At 39.9% G+C, this 18,831-nt stretch overlaps 1 protein-coding gene across 1 annotated transcript in view; it reads left to right on the forward strand.

Moving 5' to 3' along the window:
• The window catches only part of rbms1a (RNA binding motif, single stranded interacting protein 1a), a 59,941-nt gene that overhangs the window by 20,480 nt on the left and 20,630 nt on the right, over positions 1 to 18,831 (forward strand). Inside the window, exons 5-9 of the mRNA XM_061887704.1 lie at positions 5,271 to 5,428; positions 16,357 to 16,436; positions 16,516 to 16,616; positions 16,687 to 16,736; positions 16,797 to 16,887. Of these exons, the coding sequence (XP_061743688.1) occupies positions 5,271 to 5,428; positions 16,357 to 16,436; positions 16,516 to 16,616; positions 16,687 to 16,736; positions 16,797 to 16,887 (480 nt within the window). The remainder of the gene's footprint in view (positions 1 to 5,270; positions 5,429 to 16,356; positions 16,437 to 16,515; positions 16,617 to 16,686; positions 16,737 to 16,796; positions 16,888 to 18,831) is intronic.

Consider the following 18,831-nt stretch of genomic DNA (forward strand, 5'->3'; position numbering starts at 1 on the left):
GTGACCTCATTTCCTTTGAGTGTAGAAGCAGCTGTCATGTCTGCCTCTGCCAAGTCACCTGCCACTCATGTGCAATAGTGTTCATCTGAACAAACATCTTCTCTCATCAGCACCTCCTACTGTCACATTGTCTTCTCCACACTTCCTATTATTTCACTTCTGTCCAAAGTAGAGTTGTACGGTATAGCGGTACTAGTATAGTATGGCGGTACTAATGAATCAAAAACGGTACTATACTCTGTTTGAAAAGTACCGCTTTCCCCCTGTTTTTTCATCAACCGGCTTGAAAGTGTGCCGCTGTCAACAATTGGACATTGCTGGTTTTAGGGGGAAAAGGAGCATATACGGCAGCGCACACACACAGAGTACTTACAAAAAAGGGAGAACGCACGCATGTTGGTGTAAAAAGTAAAGATAAAGGTGAAGTTATAACACTGAAACACCCTCTGGAAGAGCTGCTTTTAGACATGGCTAGCTAACTAGCAGCGAACTCAATTTTTCCACACGGAATTTTTAAAAACTGAATTATTACACACTGAATATTTTTACACTGATTTTTTTTTTTCAAATGAAACTGTCTGCATAATTTGATGTAACAAATTGAGTGTCAAAAAAGGCAGAAATAGCCTCCATGAGAAGAGCGGCAGCAAGCATCCAACACATGGTGGTGCTAACAGTGTAGCTGCTGCGTGATGAAGTCTGAGTCATCCGTGCTTTTCTCACGCCGTTTAGGACACTTAGAAGGTGTTGATACCAGACCAGAGCTCATTAGTGAAAGGTTGCTCTCCGTAGACCTGATGGGGAACAAACATGGTGGCTGTAGCTTAGCTACGCTGCTCTCAGGGAGCAGAGAGAGAGCTGCTGCACTGCAGATGATTGTGTTCTGTACGCGCTCACCTGGTACTTCTTACTGTCGCCACATGTCTGCCTGACTAAACACTGCACATGACCATTTGTGCGTCTTGTTACTGACTAAACACTGCACATGACCATTTGTGCATCTTGTTACTGACTAAACACTGTCTGACTAAACACTGCACATGACCATTTGTGCATCTTGTTACTGACTAAACACTGCACATGACCATTTGTGCATCTTGTTACTGACTAAACACTGCACATGACCATTTGTGCATCTTGTTACTGACTAAACACTGCACATGACCATTTGTGCATCTTGTTACTGACTAAACACTGCACATGACCATTTGTGCATCTTGTTGGACTGTGATTATCTTTGGGAACCTATCTGTTCCATCCCATTCCTGGGGTGACCATACCATTCTGAATCCATTCTTCATTCATTGAATTAATGAATTTTACTGCACTTAATTATTTTACACAGTTTTGTTTTGTTTTTTACAATATTTTCACAACAATCCATTGCTTTAGTCCCAATTCATCGAAAGTGAGTCTTGCTTTTTGAAGCAGCACATTTTTTTACCCTGAATTTTTTCACACTGATTTTTTCTGCACTGAATTTTTCCGCTCTGGATTATTTTACACTGAATTTTCCTACACTGATTTTTTTCACTCTGAATTTTTCTGCACTGATTTTTTTATACTGAATTTTTCAGCACTTAATTATTTTACACTGTATTTTTTTGCACTGATTTTTTTACACTGAATTTTTCTGCACTTAATTATTTTACACTGTATTTTTTTTACACTAATACTTTTCTGCTCTGAATTATTTTACACAGATTTTTTCTGTACTTAACTATTTAACACTGTATTTTTTTTGCACTAATTCTTTTCTGCTCTGAATTATTTTACACTGAATTTTTCTGCGCTTAATTATTTTATACAGAATTTTTTCTTACACTGAGTTTTTCTGCACTTAATTATTTTACACTGAAATTTTCTGCACTTAATTATTTTATACAGAATTTTTTTACACTGAATTTTTCTGCACTTAATTATTTTACAATGGTTTTTTTTTTTTTTTTACACTATTTTACACAACAATCCATTGCTTTAGCCTCAGTTCACCGAAAGTGAGTCTTGCTTTTTGAAGCAGCAAATTTTTCCACATTGAATTTTTTTTTTAATCACTGAATTTTTCTGCACTGAATTTTTCTGCACAGGATTATTTTACACAGATTTTTTTCTGATTTGAATTATTTTTACACTGATTTTTTTCACTCTGAATTTTTCTGCACTGAATTTTTCTCTTCACTAAATGGATGGAATTTTTTTTGTACTGATTTTCTTTACATTTAATTTTCTGCCCCTTATTTATTTTACACTGAATTATTTTACACTGATTTTTTTCTGCACTGAATTATTTTTCACAGAATTTTTCTGCACTCAATTTTTAAATTTTAAATTTTACTGCACTTAATTATTTTAGACTGAATTTTTTTTCACTCTGAATTTTTCTGCACTGAATTATTTTGTACATAATTTTTTTACACAATATTTTTGTTTTAATCGATTTTTGAAAATTATTATTCAAAATGGGGATGAATAAGAATCACAATTGGAATGTGAATACAAATGTTTTTTGCAGTCCTAATGATTACCTAATTTTAGGGATGTATACACACTTTTATCACAGATACTGTGACAAAAATAATAACAGTTATGGTTAACATCACAACATTGTTGAACGTGCTCTAAAAGTCCTCATACACACTAAACATCTTGCAACCAAGTTGTAGAAAATAGTAGACACACAATATACTTTTTTGGGCAGAAGAAACATTTAAATATATATATATATTCTTCTAGTTTAATTGTAAAGGATTTGGAGCAGTGATTGTCAGAATGTGGTTACCTTGAGGTATGGCAAAGGATCACTTGATTAAAGTACAGTGTTTTATTTCCCCATATTCAAACACAGTGTTACTGTTCAAACTGTGTGTAATGTCGCAGTGGCCAAAAATATTACATATGCTTGTTTTTAATGAATACTTGGACCTGCTAGGCTACTGTATTTTAATGTTGGTCACTATGTTGGTGGTACTTGTGTTTTCTGAGGTGCTGCCCGGTGAAGACAGTTTGCGAAGCACTACTTTATAGAACCTTTATTTAACCAGATAAGAAACCCATTGAGATCAACATCTCTTTCGGAAGTTTCTGGGTGATGAAGGCAAAATGAGTTCATGTGACATCACGCGGGTTCACTTCCTGTCGTAGACTGCTCCGTGTAAAGATGTATCACTAAGAGATATTGGATATCTTAGCTGCTCAGACTGTAATGTCTTCATGTAAGTTTGAATCCAGGTACGTCCTTTTCATAATGGGTTAATGTCTCGCATTACACCAGTTTTAAAGTCGCTGCATTGGCTCCCTGTCCATTTCAAAGTTCTATTATTAGTTGTTAAATGTCTTCTTATCTATCTGAGCTGCTTTTACCGTATCAAGCCTGGAGGATGCTGAAGTCCTCTGGCACCAAAGTTTCATCATGACCAAATAGCAGAAGTAAGACCACGGTGAGGCCACATTTAGCCACCATGGCCTCCACCTGTGGAAGAGCCTGCTAGAGAGACTCAGGACTGCTGAGAGCGTTGATATTTTTTCAAAAAAGACCAAAGACACGCCTTTCTATTCAGGCTTTGTATTAATCATCTTAAACTCTTTTGTGTTGTATTATTCTATTATTCTCTCAATCTTATCTTTTCATTGACTTGTTAAAGTAATATTTATATGTAATTTTTACACATATGTTTTATTCTATATTTTAGATGGTGTTAATATGAGGTGGCGTTTTTTTCTCAATTTCTCAGTCCCAAACTTTAGCATGCTAGCATCAAAGTGCTAAATTTTCAGCTAACTTTACGTTGTTTTTTTCCTCCCATTACACAGCCACAGACCTTAAGGTCATATAACTTGGTATGTGACACATGCTAACCATTAGCATGTTCATGCCAGCATGCTAACATTAAAGTGCTAGCTTTTTGAACTAATTTGGCAACCGTTTCACCTAGAGTCAAATAACTTGGTATGTTACAGCTGTTAACTCTTAATCTGCTAACTTCAGCATGCTAGCAAGCTAACTTAAGCACGCTTACTTTTTCACCTAATTTTACACTTTTTTCCCTATTGCCGCAGCCGTGTTGCTAAATGTGAGTGATTGATTGATTGATTGATTGATTGATTGATTGATTGATTGATACTTTTATTAGTAGATTGCACAGTTCAGTACATATTCCGTACAATTGACCACTAAATGGTAACACCCGAATAAGTTTTTCAACTTGTTTAAGTCGGGGTCCACGTTAATCAATTCATGTTAAAAGAAGACATGCCAACCGTTAGCATGCCGTCGTTAGCACACACGCTAAATGTTAGCATTTTGATGTAAGCATGCTAATGTTTTAGGCTAGCTCTGTAACTCTTTTTGTACAGTTATACCTAAATCTCACGGCTTCTGACACCATCTTCAAAGTACGACATATTCTACTATTCTCTCAATCTCATGTTTTTAATAATTTGTTAATTTAATATTTATGTTTTATTTTTACATATATTTTATCATATGTTTTATGCTCGCTAAGAGTGAGGGACACAAACAGACTGGACAAGTTGGTAGAGAAGGCTAGTAACGTAGTGGGAGTGGAGCTGGACTCTCTGGCGGTGGTGTCTAGCAAAACTCCTAGCCATTATGGACAACACCTCCCACCCACTACACTCGGACCTTGCGGAGAGAATGAGCACGTTCAGTGGAAGGCTCAGATTCCCTAAATGCAACACGGAACCACACAGGAGGTCCTTCATACCGACAGCCATCAGACTGTATAATGCATATGTTCCTTGACTGCACTTAAATGTAGAATATATGTAGAATATATTTATACTATCCATATATTATATATAATATGTGTTATATATTATTTATTATTATTATTGTCTATCGTGAGCAAACTGTGGTGCTGAATTTCCCACAGGGATCAATAAAGTACTTTCTGTTCTATTCTATTATACAATATTTTAGATGGCGTTTATTTGAGGCGGCGTTTTTTTCTAAATTTCTCAGTGTCATGCCATGTTTTGTTTTTGCTTTGTTGTTATTGTCAACAGTGCTGTGTGTGTGAATACGTGTTTTTTCTTCTCTTCTTCCATTTTTTGTACAGTATTATGTGTTTGCCACTTGCCAAGTATTACATAGATGAAGTTTGATTTGAGCTTGTTTTCATGTTAGCATTTCAGCAGTACATAAGCAGCATCAGCGGCGTGTGACTTGGTTATCAATCAGGTTTCATGATGACTTTTGTGCATCCGTCCAATACTAAATGTGCCTGGTGTTGTGTATCCCTTACTCGCAGCAACAGGAACAAGACCCCACCAACCTGTACATCTCCAACCTGCCTCTGTCTGTGGACGAGAAAGAGTTGGAGAACATGCTGCAGCCTTTCGGCCAAGTGGTGTCCACACGCATCCTGCGGGACTACGGCGGCAACAGCCGAGGCGTGGGCTTCGCCAGGTCAGTGACTGATAGCCAATCAAATAGGAGAGTGGAATGTTCCAAGTTCATGTCGTGATAAAGTAGTACCATCACATTTCTTGGTAATGGAAAACACTTTCCATTACCAAGAAATGTGATGGCAGAGGGGTTAGTGCGTCTGCCTCACAATACGACGGTCCTGGTAGTTCTGAGTCCAATCCCGGGCTCGGGATCTTTCTGTGTGGAGTTTGCATGTTCTCCCCGAGACCGCGTGGGTTCCCTCTGGGTACTCTGGCTTCCTCCCACCTCCAAATACATGCACCTGGGGATAGGCCCCTCCTACCTCCAAAGACATGCACCTGGGGATAGGTTGATTGGCAACAACAATGTGAATGTGAATGTGAGTGTGAGTGTTGTCTGTCTATCTGTGTTGGCCCTGTGATGAGGTGGCGACTTGTCCAGGGGTGTACTCTCCCTACCACCCGAATGCAGCTGAGATAGGCTCCAACACCCCCCACGACCCCGAAAGGGACAAGCAGTAGAAAATGGATGGGTGGAAAAAACTTTCTTCTCTCTTGATAAGTGCAACAATACTGGACTGTGAAACAGAATAATGTGCAATAACCTGTCACCGTACACCTCTGTCACTATATATATATATATGTATATATATTATATATATATATGTATATATATATAGTATACATATATATATATATATATATATATATATATATATACATATTGCGCTCTACCACGGTATCGAGCACTATTCTCTGGATAATCCAATTAAGACAAATAAATATATATATATATATATATATATATATATATATATATATATATATATATATATATATTTGTATGTGTATATATATGTATGTATGTATATATATGTATGTATATATATATATATATATATTTGCATGTATATTTATATATGTATGTATATGAATGTGTGTATGTATATGTATATATAAGTATGTATGTGTAGATATGTATGTATATGTATGTGTGTATGTATATATATATATATATATATATATATATGTATGTATGTGTGTATGTATATATATATATATACATATGTATATATGTGTGTATATATATATGTGTACATGTATGGTTATATGTATGTATGTGGATATATACATACTGTATATATAGATATATGTCTTCAAACCCCGGCCGAGTCATACCAAAGACTATAAAAATGGGAGCCATTACCTCCCTGCTTGGCACTCAGCATCAAGGGTTGGAATTGGGGCTTAAATCACCAAAAATGATTCCTGGGCGTGGCCACCGCTGCTGCCCACTGCTCCCCTCACCTCCCAGGGGGTGATCAAGGGGGATGGATCAAATGCAGAGAATAATTTCGCCACACCTTGTTGGTGTGTGTGTGAGACAATCATTGGTACTTAATATATATCTTGTTGGGATGTCGCATGGCTGCAGTTGTGTGACCTCAAGTATGCAAAAATCCAGGAGAGCAGAAAGCCGGTAAGATGATTTTAATTTCATCAAAGTAAAAGATATAAACAGAAAGCAGTCTTGCATGGAGATGTTCCCAACATGGTTTTAACTTCGAGCACTGAGGAGTGCTCGAGTGAAACATAAATAGACCTATGTTGATTGACAGCAGCTGAGGACCGCTGCCAATCAACGGCGAGTGTGACAAAAACAGTGCTCAGCGGAGTAAACAGGAAGTATGACAAAATAAGAGCACTGAACAGGAAATAAAGTACAAAACACGAAAAACTATCAGAAAGTAAGTGACAGATCGTTACAGGACCTCCCCCTCAAGGAACAGATACCAGATGTTCCCTGGAAAAGAAAAAATGGAAAAAAATGTCCACAAAGTAAGGGAGGATGGAAGGAGGATTTGGTGGAAGGTCGCCAAACCTCGTGTCCCCGCAGCCAGCGAGGGAAAGTCAGGTGGCGACGGCGCGTAGAGCGCCGCTGGAACTGGCGGGGCGGGCGGCCACGGAACAGCCACATCATTGGCCGAAAAAGAGACGAGTGCATCCCGCGAGGAGGACGCCCAGGGCACGGCCACATCCGCGGCTGACGTGGAGGCGGGCGCGCTGAAGCAGGCCCGGAGACAGCAGACAAAGCGGCGGGGGCTGCAGCCAAAACAGATACCTCTGCAGGAGGCGGCTGAGGAGCCGATGTTGGTGCCGGCGTGGAAGCGGCAGACGTCATCAACGGCGTGGAAGCGGCAGACGTCATCGGCGGCGTGAAAGCGGCAGACGTCATCGGCGGCGTGAAAGCGGCAGACGTCATCGGCGGCGTGAAAGCGGCAGACGTCATCGGCGGCGTGAAAGCGGCAGACGTCATCGGCGGCGTGAAAGCGGCAGACGTCATCGGCGGCGTGAAAGCGGCAGACGTCATCGGCGGCGTGAAAGCGGCAGACGTCATCGGCGGCGTGAAAGCGGCAGACGTCATCGGCGGCGTGAAAGCGGCAGACGTCATCGGCGGCGTGAAAGCGGCAGACGTCATCGGCGGCGTGAAAGCGGCAGACGTCATCGGCGGCGTGAAAGCGGCAGACGTCATCGGCGGCGTGAAAGCGGCAGACGTCATCGGCGGCGTGAAAGCGGCAGACGTCATCAACGGCGTGATTGTTGCAGATGTCATCGGCGGCGTGAAAGCGGCAGATGACGCCGGGCGAGGAGCAGCAAATGCTGGCCGAGGAATAGCGGATGCCGGCGGTGACGAAGCCCGGCGTGGTGCTGCTCTTGGCGGCGTTGGAACCGTGCGTAGTGCCGGCGTTGGAGCTCGGCGTGGAGCCGGCGTTGGGGCTCGGCGTGGAGCCGGCGTTGGGGCTCGGCGTGGAGCCGGCGTTGGGGCTCGGCGTGGAGCCGGCGTTGGGGCTCGGCGTGGAGCCGGCGTTGGGGCTCGGCGTGGAGCCGGCGTTGGGGCTCGGCGTGGAGCCGGCGTTGGGGCTCGGCGTGGAGCCGGCGTTGGGGCTCGGCGTGGAGCCGGCGTTGGGGCTAGGCGTGGAGCCGGCGTTGGGGCTAGGCGTGGAGCCGGCGTTGGAGCTGTGCGAAAGCCCGCTAGGGACGTAGATGTCTCCGTGGAAGGAGACGCTGGCGGGGATGACAGCGGTGTGTGCCTGGCTGCACCGCAGTGTATAGTGGGCCCCCCTCCACTAGGTGGCTGCCAGACACCGTTCACACATGCGGGAAAACGTGCCTGCTCGTCGGAGTCCCCCGGTGCGAAAACCAGGGACGGGCGGGAGGGGACCAGGAGGAGGGACGAAGACACGTCCCGTGCCAAGTCCCAGCAGGAGGACAAAAGCGACCTCACTGTGGGCTCCACTGGAGCTCTCGGCGGACCAAAAAAGAGAGCGGGAGCTGGCAAAAAGAGCAGCCGGGGAGCAGCCGCTGGAAGCTGCGTAGGAGCAGGGAGAAGCAGCTCAGCAGACGACGGGAAGGATGGCGGCGGCGGACGTGCCGGTCGGAGAGCCGCAGTCGGCGACGGAGCCGCAGGAGCCGCGAGACGTGAAGGAGGAGGCGGGCGCGCCGGTCGGTGAGCCGTAGCCGGCAGCGTTGCCGAGAGGAAGGATGGCGGCGGAGGACGCGCCGGTCGGAGAGCCGTAGCCGGTAGCGTTGCCGCGGGAGCCGCGAGGCATGCAGGAAGTGGCGGACGTGCTGGTCGGAGAGCCGTAGCCAGCCGTTGAGCCGAGAGGAAAGATGGCGGCGGGGGACGCGCCGGTCGGAGAGCCGAAGCCGGTGGCGTTGCCGCGGGGAGAGGGTCCGCGTCTGTAGGCTGGGACCGCACAAACCTGGCCTTCAAGTCCTCCAGGAATTGTGCGGTCCAGAACGTCGGCTGAGGATTGCCGACAGGGATTCTCGCGAGGTCACAATTTTCTGGCTCGAAGTTACTGTTGGGATGTCGCATGGCTGCAGTTGTGTGACCTCAAGTATGCAAAAATCCAGGAGAGCAGAAAGCCGGTAAGATGATTTTAATTTCATCAAAGTAAAAGATATAAACAGAAAGCAGTCTTGCATGGAGATGTTCCCAACATGGTTTTAACTTCGAGCACTGAGGAGTGCTCGAGTGAAACATAAATAGACCTATGTTGATTGACAGCAGCTGAGGACCGCTGCCAATCAACGGCGAGTGTGACAAAAACAGTGCTCAGCGGAGTAAACAGGAAGTATGACAAAATAAGAGCACTGAACAGGAAATAAAGTACAAAACACGAAAAACTATCAGAAAGTAAGTGACAGATCGTTACATATCTTCTTTTTTATGTTTTTTAGTATTTGAACGACTATATTATTGTGTATGCACCTTCAGGGATCTGCTCCAATTTAATTGTTCTTAGAACTGGTTCACTGTAATGATGACTATAAAACTCTATTCTATTCTTTGTGCATGAAGACAAACGTAAAGAGGAACTGCACTTTTGTTGGAATCTTGCCTATCGTTCAATCATTGTGAGAGACAAGAACACATATGTCTTGTCGGGGGATTTTAAAGATAATAAAAACGTAGAAAAAAACATAGCCTTCAAAGTCTCTCAAACAACTTCAAAACCTTCCATCAACATTTTATATACACACTGCAAGTATGTATATAATGTAGTAACAGACACCTTCATAACAATATGTAATATGTACAATATACACACTGCAAGTATATATATCATGTAGTAACAGACACCTTCATAATAATATGTAATATGTAGACACCTTCATAACATTATGTAATATGTACAATATACACACTGCAAGTATATATATAATGTAGTAACAGACACCTTCATAGCAATATGTAATATGTACAATATACACACTGCAAGTATATATGTAATGTAGTAACAGACACCTTCATAACAATGTGTAATATGTACAATATACACACTGCAAGTATATATGTAATGTAGTAACAGACACCTTCATAACAATGTGTAATATGTACAATATACACACTGCAAGTATATATATAATGTAGTAACAGACACCTTCATAATAATATGTAATATGTACAATATACACACTGCAAGTATATATATCATGTAGTAACAGACACCTTCATAACAATGTGTAATATGTACAATATACACACTGCAAGTATATATGTAATGTAGTAACAGACACCTTCATAACAATATGTAATATGTACAATATACACACTGCAAGTATATATATCATGTAGTAACAGACACCTTCATAATAATATGTAATATGTACAATATACACACTGCAAGTATATATATCATGTAGTAACAGACACCCTTATAACAATATGTATTATGTTCAATATACACACTGCAAGTATATATATATAATGTAGTAACAGACAACTTCATAACATTATGTAATATGTACAATATACACACTGCAAGTATATATATATTATGAAGTAACAGACACCTTCATAACAATATGTAATATGTACAATATACACACTGCAAGTGTATATAAACCTAACCCTATTATACAGGTTACAGAATGTAAATGAAGTATTGTTGACGCTTTTTGAATGCATTTTTAAAGTGATTTAGAGGTAAAAATTGATCGCTAACATTAGCTGCATCGTTAGCCACCAAGAAAGAGCAAATTTTTACACGTTAGAATGAAAATAAAAACATTTTGTCTTCTTGCCTGATAATGAATGTGAACGATAGGCAAAATTCCAAAAAAGTGCAGTTCCCCTTTAAGGTGGATGAATATTCTGTATTCTTTATTGTGGACACATCCATTTTTAAAATGAGGATACACAAAACTTGCATTAGAATTGAAAATAATTATGTGGCAGTAATTGTTTGGTTTAGTTTTAAATAAATAAATAAACTAATGAATTATCAGTTGTGTTGCACAGCTCATATCTCTAAAAATGTCTACTGCAAAAAAAAGAAAATGAATTAAAATCAATTTAATTGTTGTTTCTCCCCAAAAAACATTGCCATTTTAACATGTTCCATCAGTGGTTCTCAAATGGGGGTACGCGTACGTACCACTGGGGGTACTTGAAGGTATGCCAAGGGGTACGTGATTTTTTTTTACAAATATTCTAAAAATAGCAACAATTCAAAAATTATTTATAAATATATTTATTAAAAAAATGATTCAACAAAATATGAATTTAAGTTCATAAACTGTGAAAAAAAAATACAACAATGCAATATTCACTGTTGACATCTAGATTTTTTGTGGACATGTTGCATAAATATTTATGTTAAAGATTTATCTTTTTTGTGAAGAAATGTTTAGAATAAAGTTGATGAATCCAGATGGATCTCTATTACAATCCCCAAAGAGGGCACTTTAAGTTGATGATTACTTCTATGTGTAGAAATCTTTATTTGTAATTGAATCACTTGGTTATTTTTCAACAAGTTTTTAGTTTTTTTATGTCTTTTTTCCAAATAGTTCAAGAAAGACCACTACAAATGAGCAATATTTTGCACTGTTATAAAATGTAATAAATCATAAACTGATGACATAGTGCTATATTTTACTTCTTTATCTCTTTTTTTCAACCAAAAATGCCTTGCTCTGATTAGGGGGTACTTGAATTAAAAACGTGTTCACAGGGGGTACATCACTGAAAAAAGGTTGAGAACCACTGTGTTACATGTATTTCAAGAGGAAAAACTATTTTAATATAATACACCTTGTTTAAAAACAATATAACAGTAATAATAATAAGTACAGTAGTTTTATGAAGTAATGTAATAATAATGGAGAGTGGACTTCTCTGTCAAACACACCATCAGTAGCTTCTCCATATTTTTATGGATAAATGTTTGGATGTCATGTTTTTAATGATTTCTTTCTTTTGATTCAATGAATATCATCCACTGTCCTTCACACTCACGCTCTTCCCAGCCTCGCTTGGAAAAACCAGGTTCGGTAATGCTAGCGAGTGAGACCCGAGGTTTTGTTTCGGTCCCCAAGTATCACTGTGTATTGTAAATATTCCCCACTGATATTATGAGTTGAAGCCAGCGCTGCTCCTTGTGTGCACGCCTGCACATTGTCAGTATTGACACAGTAATGGTTTGTGAAGTCAAAGGTGAGCTCCACACTCACACACAAAAGTGGTATTTGCACTTGCTACATGTCGTGTGCTCCACCCATTATTCAATCATTCATGGTTCAGGATTGTGGCTGAGCTTGAATTGATCACACCTGGCTTCAGGTGAGAGGCGTTGCACACCTTGTGTCGGTCACCCGTCGATGTCAGCACGCACACCTACAGACTATTTACAGCCACCTCATTTTACACGGCCCACAAACGCTTGGAAATAACATGCATCAACAAAGTATTTTTTCCCGGTAAAAAACTGGCAGCTCAGTTGTCAGAATTTTTTTTAGAAGTGGTACAGGAAAAACAAAGTAAATTTTACGGTAAAATTTTGTCGACTGAACTTCCAGTTTTTTTACTGTAAAATCTAGGGATGCACCGAAATGAACATTTGTGGCCGAAGCCGAATGAAATTGAAACACTTGGCCGAAGGCCGAATACCGAATAATGAATGCAGTTTTTCACAATTTTTTTAATATTGCATAAATAGCCTAGAATAAATATTTAGACATGTTTTTCAAATAAAGTATTTTTTTATTGAATATTGACATTTTTTTAATATTCCAGTAGCCTTTGCCTTTCAAAAAAAGCACAAAGTTTTTCATTTATATTAGGCCTTCAAACAAAACATACATTCCAAAAAAAAAATAAAGTGCATTAAAGTGGATAAACACACAACAAATGAATTATTGTCCTTTTGGCAAAAGTCTGCTTAGCCACAGTAGATATGCTAATAATGTAAACAGAAGGATCAAGTAAATCTCAATTAAGTGTGTGCTTGTAACCTCATACACTTATACAGGTACACAACATATCCCAACGTCACTGCACGTTGGTTGATTGCGTCACCGGGTCAAAAAATTGCGTCACACGCCACTATTCGGCCTTCTTTTTAACTCATTCCACCGAAGGCCGAATGTTGCTTTTTTTGCCATATTCGGCCGAATATATTCAGTTACCGATTAATCGGTGCATCCCTAGTAAAATCTACAGATGTCTTTATGGTGTATTACTGTAAATGGAAAAATGCTACCACATTTTCCGACAGTAAAAAAAACTGTACAGTTTTTCCATTTTCAGCGATATGTTGTAAAAACCATCTTACATTTTACAGTAAAATTATGTCGACTGGACTTCCAGTTGTTTACGGTAAAATGGAATTACGATACCACATTTTTTTACAGTAAGAAAACCGACTGCTCAGTTGTCAGAATTAAAAAAAAAGTTTTTCCATTTATAGTAACATGTTGTAAAAACTACTGTACATGTTATAGTAACATTCTGTTAATTAAGCTGCCAGGTTATTTTTCCGTAAAAAACAGTGGTACACAGTAATATATTGTAAAAAAAAACTGTACATTTTACAGTAAAATTTAGGTGACCGAGTGGCCAGTTATTGCTTGTAAAATCTACAGATTTGTATGTAAAAATCCCTATAATAATCAAATTTGTATACATATATATATATATATATATATATATATATATATATATATATATATATATATATATATATGTAGGTGTGGGAAAAAAAATCACAAGACTACTTCATCTCTACAGATCTGTTTCATGAGGGGTTCCCTCATATTGCGCTCTACCACGGTATCGAACACTATTCTCTGGATAATCCAATCAAGACATATATATATATATATATATATATACACATATATAGACACACAAGCATATATTTGTACATACATACAGTGGTGGTCAAAAGTGTAGATAAACTTGTAAAGAACATGATGTCTTGGCTGGCTTGAGTTTCCCATCATTTTTACAACTCTTATTTTTTGTGATGTAGTGATTGGAGCACATACTTGTTGCTCATAAAAAACATTCATGAAGTTTGCTTCTTTTATGAATTTATTACGGCTCTACTGAAAATGTGAGCAAAAGTACGTACAGCAATGTTAATATTTGCTTACATGTCCCTTGGCAAGTTTCACTGCAATAAGGGGCTTTTGGTAGCCATCCACAAGCTTCTGCTTACATTTTGGACCACAAAATTGCTGCAGTTCAGCTAAATGTGTTGCTTTTCTGACATGGACTTGTTTCTTCAGCATTGTCCACACCTTTGAGTCTGGACGTTGGGAAGGCCATTCTAAAACCTGCATTCTAGCCTGATTTAGCCATTCCTTTACCACTTTTGAGGTGTGGTTGGGGTCATTGTCCTGTTGGAACACCCAACTGCGCCAAAGACCCAACCACCGGGCTGATGATTTTAGCTTGTCCTGAACAATTTGGAGCTAATCCTCCTTTTTCATTGTCCTATTTAAAGCAGCAGTTCCATTGGCAGCAAAACAGACCCAGAGCATAATACTACCACCACCATGCTTGACGGTAGGAATGGTGTTCCTGGGATCAAAGGCATCTGATTTTCTCCTCCAAACATCCATCCGTCCGTTTATCTACCGCTTATTCCCTTTGGGGTCACGGGGGGCGCTGGTGCCTATCTCAGCTACACTCGGGCGGAAGGCGGGATACACCCTGGACAAGTCGCCACCTCAGCACAGGGCCAACACAGATAGACAGACAACATTCACACACTAGGGACCATTTAGTGTTGCCGATCAACCTATCCTCAGGTGCATGTCTTTGGAGGTGGGAGGAAGCCGGAGTACCCGGAAGGAACCCACGCAGCCACGGGGAGAACATGCAAACTCCACACAGAAAGATCTCAAGCCCGGGATTGAACCCAGGACTACTCAGGACCTTTGTATTGTGAGGCAGACGCACTAACCCCTCTCCCACCGTGGTGCCCTCCTCCAAACATATTGCTGGGTATTGTGGCCAAACAGCTCCATTTTTGTTTCATCTGACATCACATGGACAAAGATAAGACCTTTTGGAGGAAAGTTTGGGCAAAAAAGTTTTTAGTCAGCCGCCGATTGTGCAAGTTCTCCCACTTAAAATGATGACAGAGATCTGTAATTTTCATCATAGGTACACTTCAACTGTGAGAGACAGAATGTGAAAAAAAAATCCAGGAATTCACATTGTAGGAATTTTAAATAATTTATTTGTAAATAATGCTGGAAAATAAGTATTTGGTCAACCATTCAAAGCTCTCACTGATGGAAGGAGGTTTTGGCTCAAAATCTCACGATACATGGCCCCATTCATTCTTTCCTTAACACGGATCAATCGTCCTGTCCTCTTAGCAGAAAAACAGCCCCAAAGCATGATGTTTCCACCCCCATGCTTCACAGTAGTTATGGTGTTCTTGGGATGCCACTTGGTATTCTTCTTCCTCCAAACATGACGAGTTGAGTTTATACCAAAATGGATACATGGATGATACAGCAGAGGATTGGGAGAATGTTATGTGGTCAGATGAAACCAAAATAGAACTTTTTGCTATAAACTCAACTGGTCGTGTTTGGAGGAAGAAGAATACTGAGTTGCATCCCAAGAACACCATACCTACTGTGAAGCATAGGGGTGGAAACATCATGCTTTGGGGCTGTTTTTCTGCTAAGGGGACAGGGCGATTGATCCGTGTTAAGGAAAGAATGAATGGGGCCATGTATCGTGAGATTTTGAGCCAAAACCTCCTTCCATCAACAAGAGCTTTGAATGGTTGACCAAATAGTTATTTTCCACCATTATTTACAAATAAATTATTTAAAATTCCTACAAGGTGAATTCCTGGATTTTTTTTTTCACATTGTGTCTCTCACAGTTGAAGTGTACCTATGATGAAAATTACAGACCTCTGTCATCATTTTAAGTGGGAGAACTTGCACAATCGCTGGCTGACTAAATACTTTTTTGCCCCACTGTATATGTATATGTATATGTATATGTGTGTTGAACATACATGTGTACCTAGAACCTTCTCGCTGATGTTTGAATCCACGTCATCACTGTGCTGCCTTCCACTCATGAGTATACATTTGACTGATGGATTGTTCTCCTGGCTCCAGGATGGACACCACCGAGCAGTGCAACGCTGTCATCTCTCACTTCAACGGCAAATTCATGAAAATCACCTCCGGAGGTCTGGGTAGGGAAGCCGTTGGCATTTATTGGAGGCGGCCACGCAAGTGTCGGTCTTTAACCGGGTCCCTCTGCTTGTCCACCAGCTCCCTCTCAGCCCTTGTTGTGTAAGTTTGCAGACAGTCAGAGGAAGAAACACGCCCACAGTGGATTTGTTCCCAATGGACAGAGTGCAGATCTCAGACTAGTATGTATGGTCCTTTATGTGGAAGACGATGAGCTCATTTTTCAACAAGATGTGCATTTCCTCCTTGTAGAGTGCAATGACTCTGACCTATGACCCCTCGTCAGCAGCTATGCATAACGGGTAAGTCACGTGCAGCGTGTGTTTTGATGAGGTGTTGACCATGGTGCATGTGTTGTCTAGGTACTACCCATCTCCGTATCCAGTCACCAACAGGATCATGGCCGTGCAGCCCACCTTGTCTCCCTACATGTCCCCGCTCTCTGCTTACCAGGTAGTCTAATGTAGCCTCACACTTCTTCTGCGTCCTGCATCATAGATTAGGGTCTAGGCTGTACAGGTAGACATTTTAAGACCCTCTTTCAGGAGCAAGGAGTCCTCCCAAAATCTTTTGTTCTAAAGCTGTCCAAAACAGGGGTGTCCAAACTTTTTGACTTAGAGGTCGCATTAGGCCAAAGAAATTCGGCTGGGGTACAAAAGCTACATGTAAAGTAACTTAAAAAAAAAAAATAAAAAAAAAATATATATATATATATATTTTTTTTTTTTTTGTGTATATATAATGTATATATATATATATATATATATATATATATACACACACACACACAATATAAATACATTTCTGTGTATATGTATGTATGTATATATATATTCTATGTATATATATTATATACACACATATACATTTGTGTGTGTGTGTATATATATATATATATATATATATATATATATATATATATATATATATGTATATATATATGGACAAGCGGTAGAAAATGGATGGATGGATATATATGTATGTGTATATGTATATATTAGTATGTGTGTGTATGTATGTATATACATACATGGGCCTACCGAGGATGTCGTAGTGGTTTGTGCAGCCCTTTGAGACACTAGTGATTTAGGGCTATATAAGTAAACATTGATTGATTGATTGATTGATATATATATGTATGTATGTATATATATATACATATGCTAGTATGTGCATGTATTTTTGTATTTATGCATATATTTATATATATATATATATACACACATATGTGTATATGTATGTGTACATGTTATATTATTATGATGGATATATAAGTCATTTAATTATGTAATTTCAATATTGTTGTGTATTTTCAATTTTGTGTAATTTTAATTGTAGTTGTTAAATGCGCCATAAAAGGACTACAGAGGGAAGTTAGCATGATGCTCAATCTGGTGCAGCCATCTTCTTAATGTAACTGCACATTGTCCTTGAAATAAACAAATACCAACAATCAAATTGGATATCAAGCAGTGGCGGCCTGTGCGTTTCCCACTTAGGCATTCAGTAATGTCTTTCTTCAACGATTACCTGTCAAAAATACCATCATTGATGTCACCACATGACCATTGCTGGAGAAATACTATACAGGAGCACATTTACACACCACTACGCATTGAAACACATTAACAGTATACAAAATGGGTTATTTTCTGGCGCATTTAAAAATCAATTAAAAGGTATCAGCAATTAAAACTTATACTGTAAATTTCTCTGCTTGGCTTATGCAACTTGCGCTCAATAAAGTTTGATTGAAAGTACACACTTCTCAAAGATATATTAACTGCCCCGACCACATGATGGCGACAAATACACATGTAACAATGTTCACTAAATGACGAGCATGACACACTTCAACATAGTTGCCAACCCTCTGGGGTTTTCCGGGAGACTCCCGAAATTCAGCGCGTCTCCCGAAAACCTCCCGGGACAAATTTTCTCCCGAAATTCAGGCAGAGCTGGAGGGCACGCCCCCTCTAGCTCCATGCGGACCTGAGTGAGGACAGCCTGTTTTCACGTCCGCTTTCCCACAATACAAACAGCGTGCCTGCCCAATGACGTTACAACGGTAGAATGATAGAGAACGAGTTCTTGGTTTCTTATGTGGGTTTATTGTTAGTCAGTTTCATTAACGTCCTCCCAGCATGGTAACAACACACAACAACAGCAGTCACGTTTTCGTCTACCGTAAAGCAGTTTGTCTGCCGTAAACAGCAATGTTGTGACACTCTTAAACAGGACAATACTGCTATCTACTGTACATGTATATGGTTAGAAAAATAGTGACAGAGAATAGAACAAGGATGGACAATTCAACCCTTAACTCAACAATGAGTAGATGAGTGATATGTATGTGTATAGATGTAAATAAATGAACACTGAAATTCAAGTATTTCT

This window comes from Nerophis ophidion, linkage group LG25 (genome assembly GCF_033978795.1).
Source record: "Nerophis ophidion isolate RoL-2023_Sa linkage group LG25, RoL_Noph_v1.0, whole genome shotgun sequence".
NCBI lineage: Eukaryota > Metazoa > Chordata > Actinopteri > Syngnathiformes > Syngnathidae > Nerophis > Nerophis ophidion.